General features: G+C 37.9%; 1 protein-coding gene across 11 annotated transcripts in view; it reads right to left on the reverse strand.

Annotated features, from left to right (window-relative positions):
* Positions 1-25,189, reverse strand: part of MAP4 (microtubule associated protein 4) — a 195,480-nt gene that overhangs the window by 90,819 nt on the left and 79,472 nt on the right. For all 11 annotated transcript variants that reach the window (XM_087430891.1, XM_087430895.1, XM_087430898.1 and 8 more), the window contains exon 3: positions 11,312-11,380. In XM_087430891.1, coding sequence (XP_087287017.1) covers positions 11,312-11,380 — 69 coding nt within the window. The remainder of the gene's footprint in view (positions 1-11,311; positions 11,381-25,189) is intronic.

Below are 25,189 nucleotides of genomic sequence, written 5' to 3' on the forward strand. Positions count from 1 at the left end.
GGGAGAAATCAGTGGCAGTGGTGAGAAGTAGTTAGGTTTCAGATCTATTTTTCTGACAAATTAGATGTGGGGTATGAGAGAAAGAAAGGAGAGGGGAAGCCAAACATCTAGCCTGAGCAAATACAAGGACATTCCATTTCCATTTAATGAGACAGAGAAGCAGGTTTTGTTTTTTGTTTGTCTTGTTTTGATTTGGTTGGGGAGATCAGGAGTTCAGTTTAGGACACTTCAACTCTACATCCAAATGGAGATTTCAAGCTCTAATTTCAAATTTCCTTACTTCTCATCCAACCTTCTCATGGAATTTAACCAATATTACATCTGTTCTTACAAAATGTTCCTTATAACTCTGTTTAGCATTTAAGTAATGTTTACATATTTGCCTATTTCTCTCTGCAACTGAACAAACTAGAACAAAGCCACAAGACAACCAATACATAAAGCATTACTTTAATTCTGAAGGGGTTTGTAGTGTACAAGGTGATCTAATTTGAAAATCATCTTTTTTTAAATGAGCTAGCTTTATTTATTTATTTTTACCATTTTTAAGTGTATCATTCAGTGGCATTAAGTACATTCACACTGTTATGCAAACATCACCGCCATCCATCTCCAGAACTTCTTTTCATCTTGCAAAACTGAAACTCTGTACCCACCAAAAAATAACTCCCCATTCCCCCCTCCTCTCAACTCCTGGCAACCACCATACTACTTTCTGTCTCTAAGAATTTGACTACTTATATATGGTACCCTCATTTAAGCGGAATCAGTATTTGACCTTTTGTGACTGGCTTATTTCACTTATTATTATATCTTCAGGGTTCATACATCTTGGACCATGTGTTAGAATTTTCTTCCTTTTTAAGGCTGAATAACACTCTACTCTATGTAAATACCACATTTTGTTTATCCAGCCACCTGTCTATGGGCACATGGGTTGCTTCCACCTTTTTGCTATTGTAAATAATGCTGCTGTGAACAAGGGTGTACAAATATGTTCAAGTCCCTGCTTTCAGTTCTTTGTGGTATATACCCAGAAGTGGGATTACTGGACCATACAGTAATTCCATTTTTAATTTTTTGTGGAACTGCCATACTGTTTCCCACAGCAGTTATACCATTTTATATTCTCAGCAATAGTGCAGAAGAGTTCCAATTCCTCTACATCCTCACCAATATTTGTTATTTTCTGTTTGTTTGTTTTTTATAATAGCCATCCTAATGGGTGTGAAGTGGTATCTCATTGTGGTTTTGATGTTAAGCATCTCTTCATGTGCTTATTGGCTATTTGTATATCTTCTTTGGAGAAATGTCTATTTAAGTCCCTTGCCCACTTTTAATGGAGTTGTTTGTTTTTATGTCGTTGAGTTGTAGGAATGGTTTATATATTCTGGATATTAATCCCTTATACATGTTTTGCGAATATTTTCTCCCATTCCATGGAGTGCCTTTTTGCTCTATTGATAGTGTCCTTTGATGTACAAAAGCTTTTACTTTTTATGAAGTCCAATTTAGCTATTTTTACTTTTGTTGCCTGTCCTTTTAGTGTCATGTCCAAGAAATCACTGCCAAATCCAATGTCATGAAGCTTTTGCCCTCTGTTTTCTTCCAAGAGTTTTATAGTTTTAGCTCTTACGTTTAGGTCTTTGATACATTTTGAGTTAACTTTTGTATATGGTGCAGAGTAAGAGTCCAATTTAATTCTTTTGCATGTGGATATCCAGTTTTCCTAACACCGTTTGTTGAAAAGACTATCTTTTCCCCATTGAATAGTCTTGGCACCCCTGTCTAAAATCAATTATGCAAAGGTTTATTTCTGGGCTCTCTATTTTATTCCTTGGTCTATATGTCTATCTTTATGCCAGGATCACACTTTTTCGATTACTATAGTATATTAGATTGTTTCGGTTATTTGGGGTCCTTTGAGATTCCATATGAATTTTAGGACTGATTTTTCTATTTCTACAAAAAAAGATGGTTGGGATTTTGAGGGGGAAAAAATCATCTCTTGAAAAAGCACTTTAAATCTTCCTACCAGTGACTGATGTTTCATTGTTGTTTTGGAAGCTCCTGGAAACTCATATTTGTAGTAACCATTTGTGTACATCCTCTAATCCACACCCCAGAATTTCTCACAAGGAATTAATCCTTGAACAATGTTAAAAGCATGTAAAAGTTAGTTATATTATTCAAATTTCTTCTTTAAAACATTAGGATGAGAGCCCTAAAATATATGAAGCAAAAACTAACCAAACTGAGAAATAGACAACTCAACAATGATTGCTGAAGACTTCAATACCCTACTTTCAATAACAGATAGAACAACTAGACAGAATATCAACAAGGAATAGAAAACCTGAACAACAATATAAAGCAACTCAACCTAACAGACGTTTTTTAGAACACTCCACCCAACAACAGTAGAATATACATTCTTCTCAAGTACACATGGAACATTCTCCAGGACAGACCATATGTTAGGCCATAAAACAAGCCTGAATATATTTTAAAAGAATGAAATCATACAAAGTATATTCTCCAACCACAATGGAATGAAATTAGGAAATGACAACATAAATTAGTTTGAGAACTTCACAAATATGTGGAAATTAACAACATCCTAAATTACCAATAGCTCAAAGAAATCACAAAGGAAATTAGAAAATACTTTGAGATGAATGAAAATGAAAACACAACACACCAAAACTTATGAGATGCAGCTAAAGCGGTGCTTAGAGGGAAATGTATAGCTGTAAAAACCTACGTTAAAAGAGGGAAAAAACCCACAAATCAGTAACATAACCTACCACCTTAAAAAACTAGAAAAAAAGAACAAAATAAACTCAAAGCAAGGAGAAGGAAGGAAATAATACAGATTAGAGTGGAAATAAATGAAATAGAGCAGAGAAAAATAGAGAAAACTCAACAAAACCAAAAGTTGATTGCTTGGAAAGATCAATAATATTGACAAACCTTTAGCTAGACTGATCAAGAAGAAGAGAGAGGGATCAAAATACTAAATTCAGGAATGAAAGAGGAGACATCAACACCAATCTTACAGAAATAAAAAGGTTTTTAAGGGAATACTAAGAAAAACAGCACATCAACAAATTATGTAACCTAGATGAAATGGACAAACTCTTAGAAACATAGAAACTACTGAAACTGATTCAAGAAAAAAATATTAGGCTGGACAATTCCAAAACTAATTTTTGTGGTTAGTTCTACAGTTTCTAACAATTAGGCTTGGGAATTAGTTGCATGATAGATGGAGTTCCTTTAAATTTCCCTGTATAGAATTCAAGCGTCTCATTCCTTATAACAAGGCATAAATCTTTTCTTGAATTAACCTCTTGGTTAATTGGACACCTCTTGTGCCCAATCCTCCTCTAAAGTCCATCTTTTACTCCAGCTATAGCTGCAGCAAACAGCTGCATGCAGGTGTGATTTGAAGCACTTTATTTCAACCAAACCAGAGCTTTCTGCCCCACACCATCTCTGATACCAGAGACAAGACATCTGCAGAGTTAATCAATGAGAGATGGCAAATGATGAATAAATGCTACCCAGTTCTATTACTCAGGTGGAAGATTCTGAGACACATTATACAGAGTTCTTCAAAAGACCTCAACAGGATTAAGCCCCCTTTGTCCACAGAAGTGACTAAGTTAATAATACTTCATCGTATTGGCTTTTCCTCTTTCCAATTTCACTTTTTCCAGTCTCCCATTCTTGTTTCCCGGGATCATTTCTCAAAATAAACTACCTGCATGCAAAGCCCTTGCCTCAGCCTGCATTTTCTCTCAGAAAGTAATGCCTAAGAAAGGCCTTAAAACAAGTTTTTAAAGGTCTATTCCTTCTAACCACCTTTCTGATACTTAGCACTTAAGAAGACCTACTGTGATATGACATATTGTGATAGAAAGAGCATAGGGCTTCTTATCAGTCTAGGTTCAATTTTGAGCTCTATTATTAACCTAACTTCTTCAAATAAAAAATGGGTATAGTATTATACATTCAAAAGAGCTTTACAACTCTAATGTGTTATGCAAATGATAGTCATCCTTATTATTATTATTATTTTTGTGTGTGTGTGAGGAAGATCGGGCCTTAGCTAACATCTGCCAATCCTCCTCTTTTTTGCTGAGGAAGATTGGCCCTGAGCTAACATCCATGCCCATCTTCCTCTACTTTATATGGGACGCCGCCACAGCATGGTCTGACAAGCGGTGCATCAGTGCATACCCGGGATCTGAACCTGCGAACCCCAGGCCGCCGCAGCGGAGCGCACGCACTTAACCACTTGCGCCACCTGGCCGGCCGCCATCCTTATTATTAATGAGATGTATCAGATAGAAAAATCGGTTCAAGTCTAGATTCAGGTAAAAATACAGGATCAATTTACAGTAGCTGTGTGTGAATGTTAGTAGTTCCGTGAGTAAAAATCCTCTGGTCTCTGATAGAGTGTGCTGTATCTATAATGCTTTATTTTTTCTTAGAAAGGAGAATGTATTCATATATTACTTATGGAATTACAAATAAAAGAAAAAAGAAAATATTCTGTATATACATACGCCTTTTGGTATAGTGTGGAGTTTCATTCCGCAAAGAGAAGCAAATCACATAAACGAAGTTATGGTTAATAAAGTATATCAGAATTATGGACTCACTCAAAGATCAGGAAGAAGCAATTTTTGTCTTATTCAATACAAAACTCCAGTAGAAATTGAAATCAAATGGCTCACAGTATAATTAAATGCTTTGCTTAAAGGTTGTTAAGCTCAGCCCATGAGCTGGTTTCAAGGGAGTCCTAAACACCCTAAAAGTAAATGTAACATGTTGTGTTAACGGGTATATGTGGATTTTTCTAAGAAGTTCTACATTTTTATCAGAAAACCATGAACCGAAAAAAACTTTAAGAAACATTAGGGGCTGGTATTTACTGACGTGTCTCCAAAAGGTAAGTCATAGCTGGAAAATGAAAGAAAAAAACTAAAGCTTTGTTTCCAACATTTGGGGAGGAGGCGGGGGAAAGGACGTCTTGCCATGTCTACATCTAGGAACACAGTGTGCAGCTTTATGCTTGGACTTCATTTATGAGTTATAATGCCAACTTATGGGTTGGTTGTAATAGCTGCTCAGAAACTCTAACATTACACATTTGTTTTTCTGTTAAGATTTCACAGTTTTGGTGCCTTAGAATTTTTCTAATGCTAAATCCTTTGCATTCTCTCTGAAGATACAAGAGTCAGTGATGAAACACCCAAGGATATCTCCTGTGTCATGACATTCTAACAAAACAGTTTTACTGTTTGACTGCTGGTACGACCTGAGGGATTGATATCACATCACATTCAGAATAGTTATCACAATAATAAGCCACCTACTCTGTTCACAATGGAAACCACCAGTAACACTGCCAATCGTGGAGCACTCAGTGTACTGCATTCAGCCCCAAACAGTGTAAATAACAGTAATTTGCCTCTACGGTAGCAGAGAGGTTTATTTCACAAATAATTTGTGGTTAAGTCTTGTTAAGCCTTCCCTGTAACGGAAACAGCATCAATATAAAATCAAAGACAATCCACTTTTACACATGACTGAGAAATGAAACTAACACTCTGTGCCTGCCCCACCAGTCCTGTGTCTTTGCCCAGAACCCTCTCTAGCCTCCCAGCTCTACCATATTATCAGGTCAACAAGGGGGAAGAATTCAAGTATAGCCAGGTGTCATCTCACTTTCATCAAAATGAATACACTAATAAGATCCAAGAATTGTCCCCATGACCAAAAGCTTTAATCCTAGGGTACTTATAAGAAAGTTAGTAGGGACTGTGAATTATTATTTTTCGTATTTAAGTTCTTGTGCTTTAAACCTAAGAATAGATTATTAAGCTCTCTTAATAAAGGGAAATCTAAGAACATTAAATTGACCTCTCTTAATAAAAGAAATGTGTACCAAGCTAAAAAAAGTTCTTTATGCCATGCAAATTACCTTAGGCACAGAATGTTTTCAATGTCTTAATTCAGTCAATATATTGCATTTGCAAGTCTATCTACTGTAAAGAAACACTACCCCAGAATGGCCAGGGAACTGGGCATTCCATTGAATTCTTCTCAGATATAGCATACTAGATTATCAAATAATAAAGTTATAAAATTAAAATGTTATTGAATGTAATGGTTTTATTTGATAATTCAGAAGGCATTTTAGGATGACTGTGAATGTGAATTTTAATTGGACTAAACTAAACATACATGTAGTATTAGAAGGTATCTAACGACAATTCATATGCCATGAAACTGTCTTTTGGAATAACTGCATATTGCCACTCTGCCAACTATCTTACTCAACAGATGCTATAAAATATCAATAGTTATTTGGGCTTCTTAAGTCTTACAGATTCTAGATAAAAGGGAGTTGCTCTGAGAATCAAAAATGACAATGTTAAGTGAAAGTGCCTAGCAAAAAGTAAAAAGCCCATACAATTATGGAATTACTACGGGTGGGATTAGAAGCTTTGTTAGACTGAGAACTCATGCCTCAAGAGTCTTTATTTACCAAACTCATGTCCTAGTCACATTATACTTCAATAATTAAGACCCCAACCAAAATCCAGTCCGTAAGGTGTTAATGTAAGATGTTTATTAGAGTAATTTATTTAGCACAATGATCACATTAAAATGTCCCAATATACAAACTGTTGAAGTCTAAAGTCACAAAAAATATAAACTTAGGTGCATGAACCAAGTTATAAAAATATTATTTAAAAACAAAGTTATTTTTCAACATTGGGCCAAAAAAGAAAAAAAAAAAAAAAGAGAAAGAGAGAGATTACATATAAGAAATATAACATTTCAACAGAGCAACCTTGACCAGTCTGGTCACCTTACCAGTGAGATACTGGGCCACTCGGGTGTGACCATCATGGCAATACAGCATTTCATTACAGGAGTGCCTACTTTCTATGAAGCTATACGTGAAACATTAAATTTATTTTTTTCAAAATGAAACATCCAAGTGAAACAGAGAGCACTAACAATATATACCAAATTTCAGCTGGCTGATAGTAGAAAATTTCAATTCCATAAATTGAAAAAGAAAGTGTATTTGGAAAAAACAAATTTCAAACAAAAACATAACAAAATGGAAATAAAAGTGGAATAAATCAATGTCAATAACGAAGGTGAGTGTGTGCCTCTGACCTCTGCCATAGTAGAATCGCACCCAGGCTTCTCCACCCACCCGTCACTTAGACAAGCTGCAGAGACTGGTTAGAAGTGATAGAAAAATGTCAAACATGATTTTTAAAAGTCAGCACTACCAGTTTTGAAAAATTCCCTGGCAAAAAAAAAAAAAAAGAAAAAGAAAAATCCCACGGAAAACCAAAAAACACATTAAACAACTGCACACCAAAGGGAAAGAGCTCTGTTTTTCATTTGATGGTGTGCTGTCCTATGGTAGGATTTTCGTATTTTATCAACTGCTTACAAGGTGAGCATAAGCTCTTCCCTCTAAAATGCGCCTCCTTGCAGTGTCTTCTCTCCAGAACCCATAGAAGGAATTCTTGGCAGAGAAACACTCCCTTGTGACCAGATCCTTGTGACTAGAAGAGGGAATGATGCCTCCTAAATTCCAGAAGTCATTGCAGGGACTCAGTTTAAACTTTCATAATATTCTGATTTTTCCATCTCAAAAGCAGTTTTGTATCAGAAGATCTAAAACAATGTACACCTCGAAATCCTCCTCAGAACATGGTGCCAATTATTTATTTTAATCTGAAACAATCAGTAGGTTCGCGATTATAAAAACCTGCATAATCAGTAAGAGGATAGAAAATTAAAAAGAATATTTCATATTTCAGATCTTAAACCAGAACTCCTCTAAGACTTCAAAACATGGTCCATGTTTTATATTCTATTTCTGAAAACCTGATTAAAGCTTATCATTTGAAAAGTCCCATGGTACTTATCCCAAATGGTTCTAGATTTTTTAGCTATTAGTTTGGAAAAATGAGGAAGGAGACTAAGAAAGTTCTATTGAGACAATCCTAAAAATGTGTGGGTGTAAATGAGAATGTTCATGGTAAAGGACATGACACACAGGTCTTCATGCGTGATCCACCAATCTCACCAGCATGCTGCATAAAGGCATCTCTAGAGATCAAAGGGATACTAGATATTAATCCTGAACAGAGTTGGAGTCCAATCAGATAATCATTTCATTAGAAACCTGATAAGTTGTTGTGGTTCTTCAATGTGCTGCAATCTACTTTCATTCTCATGTTGTTACAGAAAGTTATTTTCTATCTGTATCAACATTTCAGGTATTCTAACAATACAGGATTCTATTTTCTTTAACTTCTCAATTCTAATTTGATAATTCATGATCATGTCAAGAAACTGACTTTGGCTATAAAATTCCATACACAAAAACAAATTTTCAGGAGAATCGAAGCTTAGACAAATAGATCATAATTCCATAATAGAAACAATTTCAGCCCAACTTGCAAATAACAAAGAATGATTTAATTTGAGGAAATACTTTTCAAAGTTTAATCAGAGCTACCCTAAATTAGAAAATTTTAAATTAAAATAGCTATCATTATTCAGATTTTAGTAAGGTGGAGAGAAACATAGGTAGCCTGAAAAATTACACTTCCCTAAAAGCAAGCTCACAGAGGGAGAGAGGATGGAGAGGAAAAAGGAGGTTCCCTGAAGTTCTGGTGGTCTCAATCCCTTCATGAAAGCACACATTCTCGTTTGGTGTTACAATATCCTGATTCATGTTGAAAATCTGAAAACCAAATGAAAAAAGCCAACTAAAAATGTTTAAAGGAAAGGAAAATGTGAGATTGAATTAAACGATAAAATGAGTTTCAAAAGAGAACAAGAAATAAAAGACATTAGATGATCTTCATAAAATACTGAAATTAAAAAGAATTCATCTTGTCCTTTGTGCTCACAAAGGGAAAGGAGGTTCCATCAAGCCCTGCAGAGCACAAAGGAAGCAGGTGGTTTGCTCAGACATCAGCAGAAATAGGCCCCGAAGAACTACCCTCAGCTTCTTCTATATCGTGTCCAGGAAGGAAAAGCAAAGCTCTGCAAAATGCTGAAGGTTTTAGAAGTGTAACGGTGCTTAGGAAAGATCACTGGTCTGGTGTTGCCGCAGCCCCAGTGTTGAGAGACACGCTAGGCTTCTAGGAGGAGAAAAATAGAAAGGGAGGAAGAAGTAGGAAGGGGGAGGAAAGGGCGGAAAAGCACAGGTCATTAGTAATTAGCACAAGTTCAACATAGCAAGATGCTCATAAACCTTTACATGTTATCAGTGGAGCTGGTCTGCTCTTAGGACTATAGACAACATTCTGAAGGAAACAAATAAGAATTTTCAAAATGGCACTGAGCTACATGCTCCAGTTAGGGATAGCCAAATTAGAAAGAAGTCATAACATGCTCCAAAAACATGCACTCTTTGCCCCCTCCCTACTACTTTCCACTCCCAAGTAAACATGCATATTTTCAGTAAATCATCTGCTTTATTATAGTCAAGAGATCAAATTCAGAGCACAAACATCTTCCTAAGTGCACAAACTATATTCTACCCAAGAGTAAAGAGGTGTCCAAGAGCAGGAAGACCTGCTCTCATGATGTCACTGGGCAGTACAACAGCTGGGTTCTTTTTTGCCACCAGGGAACTAGGAGTCTTGAAACAGCAAGAGCCAGGCTGCACCTTTTTCCTGTTCTTTTTTTCTGCACTATTAACATTTGGCAGCGGGAAGCAATTGCTACATAAAGTTTGAGTCTCTTCTGGTCATACTTGGCATCCTGCTGGAGAACAAACCTACTCTAGTTTTGATAGTTGTTTCCTTCCCGGACAAAAAAGCGGCATCCACTCTTTCAACTGGCTAATCAAATCAATCCCCTCCAAGCCTTTCCTTCCCCTCGCACTGCCTCCTGGAGTTGAATTTACTCATTTTTTAAGAGTTCATGTTCAAGCTTCTTCTCCTTTAATAACAGGGATACTTCTGTAAATGTTTTCTTAAAACCAAATTACACAGGCGACTTTGCTTTCAAAGCAGGCACAGAAACAGTCAATACCACGTACGATTAAGATCATCAAAAAAATACAAAAATTTCAGTTCACAAAACTGGAAGATAAGATGGCACTTCTGGCTGTTTCTCGCTTTTAAAGTAAAGAGTTCCTAGTCTATGAGTTGCTAATAAAGGTGTTAATGTTACTGGGTAAAACTAACATTCATAACAAATAGAACCTAGTCATCAATAAATCTGAGGTACGAAGATATATACAGCATTTCTAAAGGTCACAGAATGAAGAATAAATCCTGGAATAATTGCTATTGCTAACAGAAGGCTTTTTGGAAGCCTTAGAAACTGAGAAATCCTATGCTGGCTCAAGAAAACACTTCTCAAGGCTGAGGTATGCACACAAGAAGAGAAACAGAGACACCATACATGTCTAGCGCCTCTTTCCACTGCAGTAATGTGAATTAAGAGTTATGCCCCAGTTAAGAGCACACTCTGCTGCAGAGAACAATGTGCTTGATCACTAGAAGTCTATTCATGGGTCAACAGTGTCAGCCTGACAACAACTGCAAATTATGTGCAGTTATTTATAAAAATTCAATATGACTCTCATATCAGTTACTTAAGAAAAGATTTACTAAGTACATCCCTTTGGACTCTGCTACTGCTTTGAGAATTTTGCTCACTACAAATTCACTGGGGACAGAGGGTTGGTGCTAGTTATAAGGTGGGAACCCACAGGAACTCAGTGCTAGCTGATAGAATATCAAAGCCCTAGTAATGGGCTAGGAGTCAAAGTTAGAGACAGATTTCAAAAGTAACAGTTAAGGAAAAAACAAAGGAAAAACAGACTGAGGGCAAAAGAGAAAGGGAAGAACTTTTAACTTGCAGCTCACAAGTTTCCTAACATTGAGCCATGGAAAATAAACTAAGTACAGTGTGCATTCAGAGAAAAGACCTGCCTAAAGAACAAAGGCCTCCAATATAACATATTTTGATGATGATTATTCTGCATCTATAAGCGTACTTTTGAAATTGATCCAGCTCTTGTGTGGTACAACTACAAAAATGTTCAAAGTATATCTTTCCACTGTTGGAGATGTTATGTGGCAGATGCCCTGGGATTAAACAGTACATCCAACAAGAACAACAATATCCTTAGAAATAATCCATATGCTTCCACTAACAATCCTCTTCAAAGGAGCTTATCAAGGTGTTCACTGTGACTGTTTCACCCACACTTTGGGGAATCCTGGGAACCACTTACCTATGGTATCATTCCTTTCTATTCCATGATCACCATTGGCTAGCACTGTTGGTTTAGAAGATGGAGCACCTGCAACAACCACAAAGAATAATTACCCGTTGTGACACATAGAAAAATGAAAAACAGATCCAACTACTGTCTAACTAGTAGAATTTTTGTCACTCTTCATAGCATTAGCTTACAACAGATAAAAATCTGTCAAAAATTTAAAGATCCAATAAAAGGAAACCCAGAAACACAGAACAGAAATGAGTCACTAATTTCTGTGGTGTCCAAGCTTTGTCCACCACTATAGGAGAGCCCTTCCTAACAGCAAGCTCAAGTCTTTTCTGTTCTGTAAGTTGTCAAAGATCACCATTATATTCAATAAAACCATCGTGAAGCACCACAAGTTTAGTCCCTGATTCAAATCAAATGCTCTGAGGACACAGGGCCATGTAAAACAACCTCCACTGGGCCGGCCCGGTGGCTTAGCGGTTAAGTGTGTGCGCTCCGCTACTGGTGGCCCGGGTTCGGATCCCGGGCGTGCACTGACGCACTGCTTCTCCGGCCATGTTGAGGCCACATACAGCAACTAGAAGGATGTGCAACTATGACATACAACTATCTACTGGGGCTTTGGGGAAGAAAAAAACAAAAAAAAGGAGGAGGATTGGCAATAGCTGTTAGCTCAGAGCCAGTCTTCCTCAGCATAAAAAAAAAAGGAGGATTAGCACGGATGTTAGCTCAGGGCTGATCTCCCTCACAAAAAATAAATAAATAAATAAATAGATAGATAGATAGATAGATAGATAGATAGATAAATAAATAAATAAATAAATAAATAAATAAATAAATAAATAAAACAACCTCCACATAAAAAGTCCAGGGCACCATCATTGCTCCTGTACATGAGGATTACATGGTCACCAGCAGCACTTCTGGAAACAGATGACTTTTTTTTCTTTTTAAGCTATTCTAATAGGATGTAGTTGTGTCTCATTCACTGATAACTACAGATATTGAGCATCTTTTCATGTATTTATTTGTCATTCCTTTTTTTCCTTTGGTGAACTGAATGGTCAAATTTTTTGACTATTTTTTAATTGGGCTGTTTGTTTTCTCATTATTGAGTTTTGAGAATTCTTTCTACATTCTGAATACCAACCTTTATCAGATGAGTTTTGCAAATATTTTCTCTCAGTCTATAATTCATAGTTTTGTTTTCTCAACTGGGTACTTTGAAAAGCAAAAGTTTTAAATTTTGATGAAGTCTAATTTATCATTTTTTTCTTTCATGCTTTCAGTGAAGTATCCAAGAAATCTTTGCCTAACCCACAGTCACAGGATTTTCTCCTACGTTTTGCTCTAGAAGTTTTATAGTTTTCAAATTTAGGTTTCACCTTGAGGCCTATGATATATTTGGAGTTAAATTTTATATATGATGTAAAATATGGATCTAGGTTCATATTTTTGCATATGGACATTTAATTGTTCCTGTATCATTTGTTGAAAAGACTATCCTCATTCCATTGAATTATCTTTGCACTTTTGTTGAAAATCAACTGACCACACTATGCATGGATCTATTTCAGGACTGTCTTCTGTTCCACTGATCTATAAGTCTATCCATTTTGCTAATACCACACTGTCTACATTACTGAAGTTGTATAAAGTCTTGAAATGAGGTCATGTGAGTCCTCCAAATTGGGTCTTTTCCAAAATTGTTCTGGTTATTCTACTTCCTCTGCTTTTCCATATAAATTTTAGAATCAGTTGTTGATTTATACAAAAATCCTGACAGAATCCTGACTGCAACTGCGTTGACTATATAGATCAATTTGAGGATGTACAACCTTTTCTGAAAGGCTCAGACTACAGCTAATATTTCAGCAACCTGCCTAGCTCTGCAGTCAGCCTGCCAACCCAAGAGTTTCCTACGAAATCACTCTCAAGAATCTCACAGAGATATTTTTCATAAGACCAGTGAAAATCTAGAATGTATGCCACTAAAATATAAAATGTAAGATTTTAATTTGGAAGACAAGAGATTACACAGTCCATGTCCTGGCTCCCATAAATCCAAGGCAGAAATCTTTCACATAACTCATTGAAAAGATCATTCAGGGCCGGCCCTGTGGCTTAGCAGTTAAGTGCGCGCGCTTCGCTACTGGCGGCCTGGGTTCGGATCCCGGGCACGCACCAACGCACCGCTTCTCCGGCCATGCTGAGGCCGCGTCCCACATACAGCAACTACAAGGATGTGCAACTATGACATACAACTATCTACTCGGGCTTTGGGGAAAAAAAAGGAGGAGGATTGGCAATAGATGTTAGCTCAGGGACGGTCTTCCTCAGCAAAAAGAGGAGGATTAGCGTGGATGTTAGCTCAGGGCTGATCTTCCTCACACACACAAAAAAAGATCCTTCATTCTGTTATCTCAGATAAAAGAGGAACAGCTGAAGAGAACAACCTAAAAGAACAAGGCAGACTAAAAAGAGAATATCAATTAACTGGAAAAAGAAGAGGGAAATAAAGGAATGAAAGATAATAGACTTTTATTAAATACCCACTATGTACCACACACCATGCCAGGGCTTCACATATTGTATTTTACTTATCCAGAGAGATGCCAAATACGTTCTATCTCATATTTATGCAAATAGGATAGAATATATTTGATATAAATAAATTCCCTTTTACCCTCACATTTAAGTTCATAAAATTTATTCTTCCTAGCTCAAGAAAGAATGCATATTTTAAAAAACCTGCCTCATTTTAAAACGCAGATTACAAAAAAAATAAAATGCAAATTATAAAAAATGATCCCATCTTTTGGCCATGAGAGTGATAAAATCTTTTTAAAATTTGATAACAGCCAGTGTTGGCACAAGTGTAGGAAAATAGGTAATCTCATACACCTTTGGGGGAATATAAATTGGAACAATTTTTTATGAGATAATTTGGCAGTCTATCAAATTTCGAAATACCTGCTTAATTCAACAATTCATTTTAGGTATGGAGTTCACCAAAAGACATAAAAAAGCAAATGAAAATGAATGTAAATAGGATGTTTATTATGGCATTTTAAAAAGTAACAAATGCCCACCAATAGATTCACTAAACTGTGAAATAACACACAACTATTAAAAGAAATGAGGTAGCTCTTCACATATCGATACGGGAAGATGCCAAGAAATGTTAAGAAAAAATAAAAGCAAATATGGCATAACAGCATGATAAAAAACAACACACAAATAATCAGAAAAAACATGAAAGAATACATACCAAACACCACTGGTAACTGCTAAGGAATGGAGTGTGGGGAACCACAGATGGGGGTAAAAAGGAAGACTTTCACAGACATAAAGTCTTGTTTTATAAGAGCACATTAAAGAATTTAAAGAGTGGATAAAGGTAGCCAACTGAAGCACAAAGGTCAGCCTCAACATACTATCACAAGCACTTAAAAACAGCAGAAAAGATTGCTTAAAAGAATACGGTAATGAAAGATCTAAAAATCAAGAAGGGTACCCTCAGTGGACCAGAAATTACAAGAAATATCCAAGAAAGTGAAAGCAAATATGACCACACTGAAGGAGAAATCACAGCCCAAAGAAGGCAGAGGAAAGCAGGACTCCAAGGTACTGTAAGCTTAGAGACAGCAGAGATGATGGGACTCCACTAAAAGCTGCGAGGCCAGTCCCCACTTCTCCCACGCTTTCCTTCCCTCACAACAGTCAGCTTTGTGCCAACTCCCAGATGGGAGCAGAGAATGAATGCTCTGGCACAAGAGGAAGCCAACTCACTGGGTGATCAGTGATACCCAGAGGAGTGGGGAGCCCCACACTCCACCTGGCATCACTGTTGCATTCCTGCCAGAGGCAGGTGGTAGAAACTGTCATGCATCATAGGGAATCTCGAATAGACAGTATCGCCAAATAACTAAGGAAAATTACTACCAAAAAATAAAGGCACCACATTTGAAGAGAGTAAGTATCACCCAGGGTAACAATGTTGATATAGCAAATAGGAGACTTTTAAAAAAGAAACGCATCATTTCCCTCAGAAAGATAAAAGAAAATATCACACATCCATGAAACAAAAGCAAGCCCCTAAACAAAGTGAATTATCTAACGACTGAGTAGCAAATCCTTTCCCAGGTTAGATAATTTCCAATTCTTTACTTTCATCAAAATTTAAAAGAGGTCATAACGAAGTTGTCACCGGATAGGACACTGAAAATAATTTTCAGTAGTATTGAATTATGGAATTCTTAGCATATAAATCAAAGAATTGACGGCACTGCCATAATAAAGTTTCTATTTCACATACTTATCTATGTGAATAAGGTTTTTTGGCTATTATGTCTATAAATATAATAGGAGTAAAAATTGCTAAATCCTGTTTCAACCTAGCAAAACAGTTAGTCACAAATTCATGATCTAATCAAGAGAAATAACAGACCCTCAACATCTGCAAATCAATCAATGTGATATACTACATTAACAAAATGAGGAATAAAAATCACATGATCATCTCAATAGATGCAGAGAAAGCATGTGACAAGATACAACATCTACTTATGATAAAAACTCTCAATAAAATGGGTGTAGAAGGAAAGTACCTCAACATAATAAAGCCCACAGATGACAAACCCACAGCCAACATCACACTTAACAGTGAAAAATTGAAAGCCATCCCTTCAAGAACAAGAACAAGACAAGGGTGCCCACTCTTGTTGCTCCTATTCAACATAGTACTGGAGGTTTTGGCCAGAGCAATAAGGCAAGAAAAAGAAATAAAAGGCATCCAAATTGGAAAGGAAGAAGCGAAACTCTCACTCTGCTGATGACATGATTCTATGTATAGAAAACCCTAAAGAATCCACCAGAAAACTATTAGAAATAATCAACAACTACAGCAAAGTTGCAGGGTACAAAATCAACTTACAAAAATCAGTTGCATTTCAACACACTAATAACAAACTAATAGAAAGAGAAGTCAAGAATACAATCCCAGGCCGGCCCCGTGGCTTAGCGTTTAAGTGCGCGCACTCCGATGCTGGCGGCCGGGGTTCGGATCCCAGGTTCGGATCCTGGATTCGGATTCCAGGTGTGCACCAATGCACCGCTTCTCAGGCCATGCTGAGGTCGTGTCCCACACACAGCAGCTAGAAGGATGTGTAACTATGACATACAACTATCTACCGGGGCTTTGGGGGAAAAATAAATTAAAAAAAAAAAAAAGAATACAATCCCATTTACAATCACACAAAAAGAATAAAATATCTAGGAATAAATTTAACCAAGGAAGTGAAAGATCTATACACTGAAAACTATAAGACGTTATTAAAAGAAATCAAAGAATACATAAAGAAATGGAAAGACATTCTACGCTCATGGATCGGAAAAACAAATACAGTTAAAACATCCATATCACCTAAACAAATCTATAGATTCAATGCAATCCCAATCAGAATCCCAATGACATTCTTCACAGAAATAGAACAAAGAATCCTAAAATTTATTTGGAACAATAAAAGACCCCAAACAGCCAAAGCAATCCTGAGAAAAAAGAACAAAGTTGGAGGGGCGGCCCGGTGGTGTAGTGATTAAGTTCTCACACTCTGCTTTGGTGGCCCGGGGTTCACAGGTTCAAATCCTGGATGCACAGCTAATCAAACCATGCTGTGGCGGCATCCCATTTACAAAATGGAGGAAGATGGGAACAGATGTTAGCTCAGGGCCAATCTTCCTCAGCAAAAAAGAAGAGGATTGGCAAGAGATGTTAGCTCAGGGCCAGTCTTCCTCACAGAAAAAAAAAAAAAGTTGGAGGCATCACAATCTCTGACTTCAAAATATACTACAAAGCTATAGTAATCAAAACAGTATGGTACTGGTACAAAAACAGACACACAGACCAATGAAACAAAATTTAAAGCCTAGAAATAAAACCACACATCTATGGACAGCTAATCTTCAACAAAGGAGCCAAGAACATACAATGGAGAAAGGAAAATCTCTTCCATAAATGGTGCTGGGAAAACTGGACAGCCATATGCAAAAGAATGAGAGTTGACCATTATCTTACACCATACACCCAAATTAACTCAAAATGGATTAAAGACTTGAATGTAAGACCTCAAACGATAAAACTCCTAGAAGAAAATATCGGCAGTACACTCTTTGACATCGGTCTTAGCAGCATCTTTTCAAATACCATGTCTACTCAGGCAAGGGAAACAAAAGAAAAAATAAACAAAAGAGAGTACATCAGACTAAAAAGCTTCTGCAAGGCAAAGAAAACCATGAACAAAACAAAAAGACAACCCATCAATATTTCTTTTTTTTTTTTTTTTTTTGCTGAGGAAGACCGGCTCTGAGCTAACATCTATTGCCAATCCTCCTCCTTCCCCCCCACCAAAGCCCCAGTAGATAGTTGTATGTCATAGTTGCACATCCTTCTAGTTGCTGTATGTGGGACGCAACCTCAGCATGGCCAGAGAAGCGGTGCGTCGGTGCGTGCCTGGGATCTGAACCCAGGCTGCCAGCAGCGGAGCGCCGCACACTTAACCGCTAAGCCATGGGGCCAGCCCCCACCAAGATTTCTTAATACTGAGAAAATATTTGCAAATCTTATATCTGACAAGGGGTTAATTTCCAAAATATATAAAGAACTCATACAACTCAACAACAAAAAAACAACCCAATCAAAAAATGGGCAGAGGATATGAACAGACATTTTTCCAAAGAAGATATACAGATGGCCAATAGGCACATGAAAAGATGTTCAACATCACTAATTATTAGAGAAATGCAAATCAAAACTACAATGAAATATCACCTTACCTGTCAGAATGGCTATAATTAACAAGACAAAAATAACAAATGTTGGAGACGATGTGGAGGAAAGGGAACCCTCGTACACTGCTGGTGGGAATGCAAACTGGTGCAGCCACTATGGAAAATACTATGGAGAGCTCTCAAAAAATTAAAAATAGAAATACCATACAATCCAGCTAACCCACTACTGGGTATTTACCCAAAGAACGTGAAATCAGAAGAGACTTCCTCCACTCTCTACTACCACATACATAAACCTAAAGCATCTGCATTGAAACTCTCCTCATCTCTATACCTGTGCTTTGGCTCTCCATCCCTTCTTTCCAAAGACAAGATTCTTGTTCTCCCTCTACTCTTGAAATCAGATAATTATCTCACTCCTCTCAAATCTCACAACTCTTTATTTGCTCTTTTCTTTTGGCATTTAACTATCTTCCCTAGTGAACTGTAAACTCCTTGAGGTCTCAAGTTTTGGGTTCATTTTTTTATCCTTATGACACAGTGTTCTCAATAAATATTTTCCTAAAGAATGAATGAATCACTAGAATAAATGTGACTGCCAGTGTGTGTGGGGAGGTGGCAGATGGGACATAAGGAGGGAGAGTGCAAATGAAGGAACTTCTAAGTTAACCTTAAATTTCTAAGAACAAAACAAAGTATCAGAGGTTATACTTTCAAAACACTTTAATTTTCTAATTTTCTTCACAAACAGTGAAGTTTTATTTTTATAATCAGGGGGATAAAGCTATTAACAGAAGATTTCAAACAAGATCAACACCAGGATACCACAAGTCATATGCTATTTCCTTGTTTTCACTATCAGAGATGCAACCTACACGAGAGAGAGAGGAATACTGCTGTAGTTTCATTGAGAGATCTTAAACATAAAGATGTCTGCACCATTTCCAGAGTAAGCAATTTGACTGTAAGAAACAAACGTTCCTCCCAACTTACTTGGAGTCTGTGCCTAAGAACAACGGAACTTCTCCATCTGAGGGAAAAGGATTTGGGGGGAAAAAAAAAGACACAGAGGATAGCTGGGTTAGGAGGATGGTTCATGGGTAGAATGTTGTTTATTTCTTTATCTTTGCCCCACGCAGCTCTCAGAATTTCTCAGCTACAGAAAGAACCTAACAAATTAACCTCTTCTTAAGAGAGAGCTCTGCTTTTCTTTTATACTACGGTATCATTATTATGAACTACCACTGTTAGTACTATTTTTCTTTTCTTTTCCAAAAAGGAACTTAGTTAAGAATATATTTTCAGGGCCGGCCCCATGACTTAGCGGTTAAGTATGCGCGCTCCGCTGCTGGCAGCCCGGGTTCGGATCCCGGGCGCGCACTGACGCACCGCTTCTCCGGCCATGCTGAGGCCGTGTCCCACATGCAGCAACTGGAAGGATGTGCAGCTATGACATACAAATATCTACTGGCAAAAATAAAAATAAAATCATAAATCAAAAAAAAAAAAAAAAATCTACTGGGGCTTTGGGGGGAAAATAAATAAATAAAATCTTAAAAAAAAAAAAAAAGAGTATATTTTCAAATCAAAGTCAGAAAACAACAATTTTTGCAAAAATGTCATGTGAATTTTTTTATGCATAGATATAAACTTTCCGAAACATACTCAATAAGACTATTAAGAGGGTTAAGGATTAGATATTTATCCCTACCTAAATAAATACCTACCACTTTGGTTTGTAGACATAATTGCTTGATAGTCTGCACATTAACATAACCTAAGCCTGAACAAAATGAGTTCAGTTCAATTTAACAACAAACAAAACTATTTCAATTCAGTTTAACAAGCAAATGATTGTACGTCTGCCATGTGCTAAGAGCAGTGATCTCTCTCTAATGTAGATCTGACCACGTTTCTCAGTCCCCTCATAGTTCCCCACAGACTGTGAGACTGCATGATCTCACTCAATGTGCTTCTCCATGGTTCTCCTGTCACTTGTCTCACTTGTCACTTTAATTTTTGGTTTCTTACTGCTTATTCAACTTACAGCAACTTGAGGCTACTGGTACGCTTTGAACTATTCTATACCTCTCTGCTTTTGCTAAATGTGTCATTCTGCATGGAATATAAAAATAAACAAAATACTACTCCTACTCTAGAGGAGTGTAGGTGTGAGATAACAAATAGCTTCATTATGACCTTACAAGTGCTATGAGAAAGGAAAGTGCAGGGAAGAAAGGCACTTACCAAGGGGAAGATGACATGATAAAGGCTTGGGGTGAGGGGGCAGAAGGGAGAGGGGATGGAAGTCAGAGAATGTTCTTGGAAGGTTGCACCTAAACCCAATCTTAAATAATTGCAGAACACCACCTTTAGTCAAAGCTTTAAATATCATCAAGCTCCAAATTTGTATCTACTGCCCAGAACTCTCCTTTGAACTCCAGACTCTTTCATTTAGCTGCCTACTGCTCTTCTCCACTTAAATATCTTCTCCACTAACAGATAACTCACACTCAACATACCCCAAGCTGAATTTCTTATCTTCTCCTCAAAATCTACTTTTATAGCCCTCCCAATCTCAGATGATGGCAATTCCTTCAGTTGCTTCACATCAATTCAGTTGCTCAGGTGAAAACCCTTAGAGTCATCCTGGATTCATCCTTGGCAATGAAAAGGTTTTGTACCTTAAAAGGAGCAGTTTGGGTGGCATGGCATGGCTTAAAGTCAGATACGAGTAAGATCAAGAGAGAATAAGGGGGGGGGGGGCCAGCCCCGTGGCGTAGCGGTTAAGCGCATGCGCTCCGCTGCTGGCAGCCTGGGTTCAGATCCCTGGCGCGCACCAATGCACTGCTTGTCAGGCCATGCTGTGGTGGCGTCCCATATAAAGTGGAGGAAGATGGGCACAGATATTAGCCTTCCTCGGCAAAAAGAGGAGGATTGGCATGGATGTTAGCTCAGGGCTGATCTTCCTCACAAAAAAAAGAGAGAGAATGAGAGGAAAGAAATTGGAGAAAGGTAGTAGCTACATCTTTCTCAAAGAAGGAGCAGAATAAAAAGAAGCAGATGAGATGGACGTGGGGTTCAGACAGGATTGTTTTCTAAGTGAAGGAAAAAATGATGGTATGTTTGATGCTGATGAACAACCCAGCTGAAAGAGAGGAACTGATGATGCAGGAGACAGAAGAGACAGTTACTATAGTAGTGTCCTTGGGAGAGAACATGAGCAGTTCACCTATAACAACGAGAATAAGGGCAGAGTAGGGGGGAGGGCGAAAGGCATAAAGGGGCACATACATACAGTGTCGGATAAAAACTAGACTACTGATGGTAAACACGACGCAGTCTATACAGAAACTGATATACAATAATGTACACCTGAAATTACACAATGTTATAAGCCAATATGACTTCTACAAAATTAAAAGAAAAAAGATACATTTTAAAATAAAACTTTATTTTTCCTTTAACAGAAGTAGTTCATTTAACGTTATGTTTCCTTTTTAAATGTTAGCAAACCCCGGAGAAAAGCAGGTCATCTGAAAATTTTATAGGACTGTTTATTTTGTTCTGGCTAGCAGAGACAGGAAACATACAATACATAAAGAGCAAGATCTTGAGGAAAATGATTCTTAATACGGACATCTATTTCATTTATCAATTAATTACTTCAACTGTTTCTGCCTTTAATAAATGTTTACGGGGGCCGGCCCGGTGGTGCAAGCGGTTAACTGTGCATGCTCCGCTGTGGTGGCCCACGGTTTGCCAGTTCGGATCCTGGGCACGCACCAACGCACCACTTGACAAGCCATGCTGTGGCGGCATCCCATATAAAGTGGAAGAAGACGGACACGGATGTTAGCCCAGGGCCAGTCTTCCTCAGCAAGAAAAAAAAGAGGAGGATTGGCAGATGTTAGCACAGGGCTGATCTTCCTCACAAAAAAATAAATAAATGTTTATGGGGGCATGATGGAATTTTCATTATCTACATTGTGGTGATGCTTTTGCAGTATATACATATGTCATAACTTAACAAGATGTACATTTTAAATATGTGCACTTTATTGTATGTCTAAATAAAGAAGTAAAAATAGAGAGTCTCAGGGTGACGTCAGCATCATGGCCGAGTGAGGTTTCCCGTGAACTCTTCCCCCGACAAGATACAACAAAAGGAACAGTCACAGACCAACAACGGAATCCCAGACAGTGAAAAGCTAGAGCAGAAAGATCCACACTGCCGCACATCTGAGAGCGGAACGTGCTGGGCCCCGGAGGAAGTGGGGAGAGGTAAGGAGGACTCCTCTCCCTCCCCATCAGATCAGCGATCTGGGTCCGTGCGCGGCTCCCAGAGAGGGGGGAGGGGCGGCCCTCGGCGGGGAAACCGTAGCTCTTCGGACTCGCTCAGCCAGTGGGGAACTGCCGCACAGAGAACTCAGAAGAGCCCCAGGGCTACCATCAACATCTGAGCACCCCAGAGAGCAGATAAAGAGGGGCAAACGAGAAGCCTGAGAAGCCTCCCACGTCACGGACCCAGAGGGCAAAAGAGAGAGCTCCCCCCCTCCCCCAAACCAGGTGGTGCAGCTCAACCGACCAGACCAGACCTAGCGATCCGCGACAGACCTGATCAAACAACCGGACCCGTGGATCGCAGCGGGGGTGGGGGGCGACTGAAAAAACTGTGGATCGCAGCAGAAAAACCGGGGCAGAGCGCAGGGGACTTAGACTACACAGCCCTTTACCACCAGACAGTGGCGGCAGGTGGAAACTGCAACCAGAGATTTCCAGGATGAGGAAAAACAAAGCCAACACAGGAACCACAATGCAAAATATATGAAATCACCAGACCAGAAACAAAATGACAAGCACCCAGAAATCAACCCCGAACACACAGAAATCCATAATCTAAATGACAGAGATTTCAAAATAGCTATCATAAAAACACTCAACGAAATACGAGACAACACAGACAAACAATTCAATGAGACTAGGAGTTTCTTCACAAAAGAGAGTGAAATCATAAAGAAAAACCAACCAGTGCTGATGGAGATGAAGAACACAATGGAAGAGATAAAGGAGAATCTGGAATCTTTAAAGAACAGAGCTGAAAATATGGAGGAAAGAATTAGCACTTTAGAGGATAGGAATACAGATATACTCCAGATGGAAGAGGAGAGAGAACTAAGACTAAAAAGAAATGAAGAAAGACTCCGAGAAATATCTGACTCTATTAGAAAATGTAACATAAGAATAACAGGTATTCCTGAGGGAGAAGAGAGGGAAAGAGGAACAGAGAGCCTATTCAAGGAAATAATAGCTGAGAATTTCCCAAATCTGGGGAAGGAGCAGGAAATACCAGTAAGCGAAGCCAACAGGACATCTATATATATTAACAGACAAAGGCCTTCACCACGACACCTAGTGGTAAGGCTAGCCAGGGTCAATGACAAAGAAACAATATTAAGGGCAGCTAGACAAAAACAAAAAATAACGTACAAAAGAACTCCCATCAGGCTCTCAGCTGATTTCTCAACAGAAACTTTACAGGCGAGGAGAGACTGGAATGATATATTCAAAATACTGAAAGACAAAAACTTTCAGCCAAGAATACTCTATCCAGCAAAAATATCCTTCAAATATGAAGGAGAAATAGTAACTCTCCCAGATAAACAAAAGCTAAGGGAGTTCATGGCCACGAGACCCCCACTACAAGAAATACTCAAGAAGGCCCTCAGGCCTGAAAAAAAGAAGAGAAAGGGAATACAAAGCTTGGAGCAAGGAGAAAAGTAGGTAGACAAACTCAGAAAAATAGTAGATCTTTACCAGAATAGGTTAGCAACCACTTAATTACTAAATTCAAAGATCAAAGGAAGAAACTCACCAAAAATAAATTTAACCTCATCACTGTAAACACACAGCCACAACACAAGATAGAATAAGGTATAACAAGAACAACTTAGAAGGGGAAGAGGAAAGTGATTGAATTGACTTAGTATAAGGAAATAGGAGGCCATCAGATAATGGACTATCTCATACACAAGATTTTTTGCCCAAACCTCAAGGTAACCACTAAACAAATAATCAAAACAAAACCACATATGATAAACAAAGAGAAAACTAGAAGAGTCATAAGACAGAACAACCAAACTGAATTGGCAGCCCAAAACAAATGGGACAAGAAACAAAGGAAATGCAAAAGAACCAGAAAATAAGTGACAAAACAGCAACATTAAGCCCTCATATATCAATAATTACCCTAAATGTAAATGGATTGAACTCTCCAATCAAAAGATACAGAGTGGCAGGATGGATTAAAAAGCAAGACCCAACAATATGCTGCCTTCAGGAAACACATCTTAGCACTAAAGACAAGCACAGGCTCAGAGTGAAAGGATGGAAGACAATACTCCAAGCTAATGGAAAACAAAAGAAAGCAGGTGTTGCCATACTCATATCAGACAAAGTAGACTTCAAGATAAAACAGGTTAAGAAAGACAAAGAAGGGAAATATATAATGATAAAAGGGACACTCCATCAAGAAGACATATCACTTATAAATATATATGCACCCAACAAAGGAGCACCAATGTACATAAAGCAACTATTAACAAACCTAAAAGGAGACATCAACAACAACACAATAATAGTAGGGGATCTTAACACCCCACTTACAACAATGGATAGATCATCCAGACAAAAAGTCAATAAAGAAATAGTAGACTTAAATGAAAAACTGGACGAGATGGACCTAGTAGACATATACAGAGCACTCCATCCAAAAACAGCTGACTACGCATTCTTCTCAAGCGCACGTGGAACATTCTCTAGGATAGATCATATGTTGGGAAACAAAGCAAGCCTCAATAAATTTAAGAAGATTGAAATCATAACAAGCATCTTTTCAGACCATAAGGCTATGAAACTGGAAATGAACCATGAAAAAAAAACTGGGAAAGTGACAAAAATGTGGAGATCAAACAACATGCTACTGAACAACCAATGGATCACTGATGAAATTAAAGGAGAAATCAAAAACTATCCGGAAACAAATGAAAATGATAATATGCCATATCAAACCATATGGGAATCAGCAAAAGC

The sequence above is a fragment of the Ceratotherium simum genome, chromosome 5, assembly GCF_057802395.1.
Source record: "Ceratotherium simum simum isolate JZ-2026a chromosome 5, ASM5780239v1, whole genome shotgun sequence".
NCBI lineage: Eukaryota > Metazoa > Chordata > Mammalia > Perissodactyla > Rhinocerotidae > Ceratotherium > Ceratotherium simum.